At 64.3% G+C, this 5,568-nt stretch overlaps 1 protein-coding gene across 2 annotated transcripts in view; it reads right to left on the bottom strand.

The window, feature by feature from the left end:
* Positions 1-4,013: 4,013 nt before the first annotated feature.
* The window catches only part of LOC113407606 (interleukin-36 receptor antagonist protein-like), a 2,984-nt gene continuing 1,429 nt past the window's right edge, over positions 4,014-5,568 (bottom strand). For both annotated transcript variants that reach the window (XM_026656477.2, XM_026656476.2), the window contains exons 3-5: positions 5,313-5,401; positions 4,528-4,652; positions 4,014-4,283 (exon numbers count right to left, since the gene is read on the bottom strand). In XM_026656477.2, coding sequence (XP_026512262.1) covers positions 4,074-4,283; positions 4,528-4,652; positions 5,313-5,401 — 424 coding nt within the window. In that variant the 3' untranslated portion in view covers positions 4,014-4,073. The remainder of the gene's footprint in view (positions 4,284-4,527; positions 4,653-5,312; positions 5,402-5,568) is intronic.

Below are 5,568 nucleotides of genomic sequence, written 5' to 3'. Positions count from 1 at the left end.
GGCTGGGCCTGGGGGAGAGAGAGGCTGGCACCTGGCGTCAGTCAGGAATGAGCAGGATTCCTGGCTATCATGAAGGTCTGACCCTGCCTGCGGCTGGGACCGAGCCCCAACAATGGAGCTTTGAGATGGGCTGCATCAGTGTGTCTTTAACCAGGGAGCCGGAATTCAGATTGGGGCATCCTTCTCCAACACAGCCTATAGTGCCAGGAGCTGCCCACAGTCCCAGGACGGATGCATGTGCAACAGCAGAGACATTAATCCGCAATGGCAACATGCCTGAGGCCATCACTAGGTTTCAGAGTGAACACCTGGCTGTGCGAGATGGTGGCAGCTCATAGGCCTCCTAGGCATTCTTTCTGACCATGGGGGCCTGAGCCCAGGGGAGTTGGTGGAGCTTTGCTGCTTTACAGCAGCTGAGGTGCCAACCCAAGGGGAGACCTGCCGATGATGCCAAAGGCTTTGGGCTTGGGCCCGGGCCAGCCCTGGCAGGCACCTGTGCCCAGGTAACTCCCAGCCATGAAGGCTGCAAAGGGCTCTCTGTTCAGCCAGCAGCTGGTAATCCTAGCTGAACCCAGCCCCAGTGCCCACCCGGTGGAGCACTGGATTCCTGCCCCGCCCTGTATGCCCATCCCCCATCCCAGCCAGAAGAAAAAGCAGAGGACACACCGGGCGCCAGGGCAGCGAGCTGGCAGAGGAGGCCCGTGGCACTGAGCACCCGGGGGAGAGCGGTACCTGCAGTCCACAAGTTCCTGTGAGCTCTGGAACGTGCCGCTCCACAGCTACTTATGGGCCCTGCCGTGCAGGGAGTGACGGTTACACCTGGGATAATGGGCCTGGTAGAGGACAGCGCTGATGTAACATGCAAATTCGGCTGACACATGGCGACTTCCAGGAAGGGGCAACACCCAGTCCCGGACGAGAGGGCTGGGGAGAGCTCATGAACTGAGTGACATATGGGCAGGAATTGGGTCAGTCTGGAAACCCCAATGCAGGAATCCTCAGATAGAGACCTGAGACCCCGTCATGCCGCATGCTGCCCAAACCCCGCCCGAGATCAGGGCCCCATTCTGCCGGGCGCTGCCCAGACCCCCCCCCCTGAGATCAGGGCCCTGTCATGCTTGGGGCTGTGCAGACCCCAACCGAGATGGGGAAACTGAGGCCCAGACAGATTGACACAGAACCCAGCTCAGCTCAGCTGCAGCCCAGCGCCTGTGTCATGAACCCAGCTGTCCCCAGCCAGCTGCCCCCCGTTGCGGCTGGTGCTATCGCAGATCCGTGGGGAGGGGTACTTGGGGTGTCAGGAGCATGCAGAGTTGGGGAGTCCAGTACGGAGCCCCAGGCATGGCGAGGGACCCTGCACGTGCAGCTGGCTCATGCTGGGCCAGTCCCCACCTCAGGCCAGGAGGAGGCAGCTGCGGAAGCTGGGGGATGTTGAAATCTTGCTGCTGCCACGTCAGTGGGTGGAATTAAGGGAACCTGCCAAGCGGGCTGTGGGTGCAGCTTGGTCCCGGCGTGATGCCAGAGCCGTGGGCGGCATTGCCTCAGGGGGACCAGGGCGCAATGATGGGTGAAATGCCCCAGCTGCCGTGGGGCTGGCCCACCACGCACAGCGCGAGCAGAGGCCCCTCCTCAAATGAACTGGTTCTCCCACCCCCATCCGGGTGCATCGAGTGTCCCCAGCCCCCTCTGGATTTCAGCCACACCCTGGTTCCCAGGATGGGCGCCCGAGCTGTGGGCAGAGCTGGCTGGGAAAGGCTCCTGGTTTTCCCTGAGCCATTGGCCTTTCGTGCCAAACGCTGGGGCAGGCTCGCTGGTTCCCCACTGATGGGGGGCTGGAGGAGCAGCCCACGAGGGGAATAAACCCACAAGGAAGGACGTGTGTGTCCTGGGGAGGCCTGGGAAGCCCCTGGCCAGCAGCAGGGTCCGTCTGCAACCTCGGGTGCCCAGCTCCCCAGGCAGTCCCCACAGCTCACTGGGGGTGCTACCCCCCATGTTCCTCATGTGCCCAGCGCTCCCACTGACGCCGAGGGGCTGCCTGGGGCTGGGTGCAGCACACGCACTCCCCTCTCTTGCCCCAGTCCCTTGCCTGCAAACTGGCCTAACTGGTTTATCGGCAGTGACGTCTGTGCCATGCGCCTTCCCAGACTCCATCCCCAATGGGCACGGACGTCGCACCCATGCCCAGCTCAATCCGTAGCCTGTCTGCCATGGGGCCACTCCCAGCTGCTCCAGAGAGCCCCTGCGAGGGGCCATTCCAGAACCACCGCCCCGGGAGCTGTTTCTCCCTGACCCTGTCAGACCCAGGGGCAAGGGGCTCAGATCCCAGCTGCTGCATTAGCCCCTCTCCTGTAGCTCTGGACAGTCTCACTCAGGAGAAACAGGTCCTTGGTGGAACCTCACTAAGCTCTTGGCCTCCATGACACCATGCGGCAGTGAGTTCCCCAGGCTGGAGGTACATTGTATAAAATCCCTTCCCCTGGTTTTGGTACCTGGCCAGTCCCATTCCCTGGGGCAGCTCCTCTGCCCCCCACCCCACCACGCACTAGCCCCCGTGTTCAACAGGCTTATTCCATATTGCTCTCATGCCCTCCCGTAAAGCTGGGATGGTAGAGTGCACGGGGCACTTTCCCTGCAGGGGAACATCTTCCGCGCGGGCCTAGGGAGCGAGGAGAGCTGGAACATGCCAGCTCTCCTCTGCAGGTGCCATCCCCCGGGAGGGCGGTAACACGGAGTGAGCACTGTATGCGTGGGAGTTGTGACTGGCGCAGCCCCCTTGACTCCGATGGAGCAGCACCCATTGACACCAGCTGGGGGCCTGGCCATAGACCTGGATAGGGTGGCCAGATGTCCCGATTTTATAGGAACAGTCCCGATTTTTGGGTCTTTTTCTTATATAGGCTCCTATTGCCCCCCACCCCTTGTCCCGATTTTTCACATTTGCTGTCTGGTCATCCTAGACCTGGAGCACTAGTCTCATGTGACTGCTGGGGAAACTGAGGCACGGAGTGGGGAAGCGAGTGGGTGGCTGAGCAGGGAATGGAACCCAGGAGTCCGGCTCGCCGTTGGCTCTTTCGTTCCTTACTCCAGCTAAGCCCTGTGGGGAACCAGCCCCGTGTTTATCCAGCCTGGAAGCCGTGGGGAGCAGGCTGGGGGAGGGGGGTGGCAGCCCCGGGCTCTGGGAAACGGGGTGCCTGGCCTTACGGCTCCAGCAGGGCCCAGCCGGGGCGTTTGATGGGAATTGGGCCCAGAGGGGGGCGGGTGCATCTCAACTCAACAGTGTCGCTCAGGCATGAGTAGCTACTTTCCACGTTTATTCAAAGCCAGGCTGGGGCTGGGGGGGTCCAGAGCTCTCTGGTGGGACAAGCTATTCACACAGCGAGGGGGTGCACCCAGATCCCCTCCCGGGGCACTCGGCCCTTCCCTAGCCGTGCAGAGCAGAACCGCCAGGAGACACCGAGCCGAGCCAGAACGGTGCTGACGTGGCACGTGGGCAGACACCCGCACACTCTGGGATTCGTCCATGGGCAGTGGATTTACCCTCACATGCCCCGGGAGACACGGCCGGGCTGGTGGCCCCATTGTACAGAGGGGGAAACCGAGGCACGGAGCGGCTCCGGGACTTGCCCAAGGGAGTCTGGCAGAGCAGGGTTTCCCAAGTCCCCGGCTAGTGCTCTAACTGCTGGGCCATCCTGCCGCTGGACGCCCACAGGCCCCTTTGGAAAAGGCTGGGTGTCCTGGATAGCCATGCCAGGCTCCACGGCACTGGAGACGGGCCCCCAGGATCGGGGCCCCCTTCCGGGCACGTTGGCTGAAGTGCACAGCCTGGCTCTACAAGGGGCTGGGTGCCCTGAAACATTCCCACCGGGCGGACGCTCAGTTCCCCGGCAGGATCAGGCCCCGGGGCCCTCCTGCTGGGACCCAGGAATCCTAGGAACACAACCCTGGCTGGTTGTGGCTGGGTCAGGGGAGAGGTCGTGCAGCCCTTCCCGACCCAGCTGGTCTCCTACGCAGCCAGGGGCGAGGCTGGGCTGGCAGCAGCCAGGGGCCGGGGCACACCTCCCGGGCGGCTGGGCTCAGAACAGCTGGAAGTAGAAGTCGACGATGTGGGCTGCGTCCTGGTGTAAGGTGAGGCCCAGGGGCTCGTTGGACTGGGCCGAGGTGCAGAGCAGCCAGCCCGGGTTGGCGGCCGACTCGAAGCGCCACATGCCGTCCTTGTAGGAGCGGAAGAAGATGAAGCGGGTGGTTTCATTGCCGCCCCGGGACAGCTCCGTGATGTTCATGTCCTGTGCAGGTGGGGAGAGGCTGGTGAGGGACGGAGACTCTCCCGCGGGGGCCAGCCAGGGCCGGGGGCTGGTCTGTACGCTCAGACTGGTGACGGGCAGAGATCTGGACTCCAGTGGAGCAGGGGGGTCTGGGAGCACCCACAACCAGCCTGCGCTGCAGCTAGGCCTGGGCCGGGGGAATGGAGCCCCAGGGAGGGGGGAAGGGGGCGTAGGACACGGAGATCTGAGGGGGGTCCCCACTCACCTCCAGCTGCAGCACAGGCGAGGCGCCCGTCCCACACGCTAGGCTGCGGCGCCCCTCCTGGATGCCCAGGATGATGGGGAACTTCTCCGGCTTGAAGAAGCGGTTGGTGACACAGTAAATCTTCTCTGTGGGGAGAAAGAGGGGGTGAGCCCTAGGACAGATCCACCCGCCCCCAGAGCAGGGCTGGGGCCGAGCCGCCCCCTCGCCCATCAGCTGAAAATACCACCCTGGCAGAGTCCCCAGCGAGTCCCAGGGTGGGAGAGCCGGGCTGGCTTTCAGACCACCCATGTGACCTAGAGGCCAGAGCCCTTGGCATGCAAAAGGGGCCAGTTTGGGCGCATTGGGAATAAAACCAGACTGGCCTGATTAGCGCTTAGCAGAGCAAGCAGGAGTGGGGGTCTGCGCTGCTGGCCCTGGGGCCACGGGGGGTCCGCGCTGCGGCCCTGGGGTCCCTGGAGGGTCCGTGCTGCCGGCCCTGGGGTCACGGGGGGTCCATGCTGCTGGCCCTGGGGCCATGGGGGGCTGGCGTTCCAGCAGGGGGTGCGGCCCAGCTCTAGCATCGTTGCTCAATGGCTGCAAACTGTGTGGAGCTCAGGGGAGCCGAGCGAAAGTGCCGGGGAGATGGAGCTGTGCTGAGGCACCCAGGGCAGGGCGGGCACAGCCGGAGGCTCTGGCTGCCAGGCGAGGGTGGTGGCACGGTGCCCAGCACAGGGTCTGCCCGGGAGGCTCCCAGGCCCTGGCCTGCCCAGGGCAGGGGCAGCAAGGGGGCAGCGGGCGCGACTCACCTTCCAGCGCAGAGTTGGAGCCTTGCAAATAGCCGGCGACCAGCTGATTGTTCCGCAGGTAGAGAGACTTCTGGGCCACGTCCCAAAGGCTGAAAGGTAGCGAGTGTGAGCCAATGAGCCGCAAACTAGATCCAGCCCCAGTGCCCCACCCCTCCAACCCCCCCAGCGCCCCACCCCCCCCCCTACCCCCCCCACCCCCCCCCCCCCCCCCTCTGACGCCCAGCACCCTGCCCTGCCCCTCCAAACCCCCACCACC

Source organism: Terrapene carolina, unplaced genomic scaffold, assembly GCF_002925995.2.
Source record: "Terrapene carolina triunguis isolate 2854851 unplaced genomic scaffold, T_m_triunguis-2.0 Scaffold49, whole genome shotgun sequence".
Classification (NCBI taxonomy): Eukaryota; Metazoa; Chordata; order Testudines; family Emydidae; genus Terrapene; species Terrapene triunguis.
The sequence above is the reverse complement of the archived record's forward strand: the minus strand, read 5'-3'. Positions and strand labels throughout refer to the sequence as shown.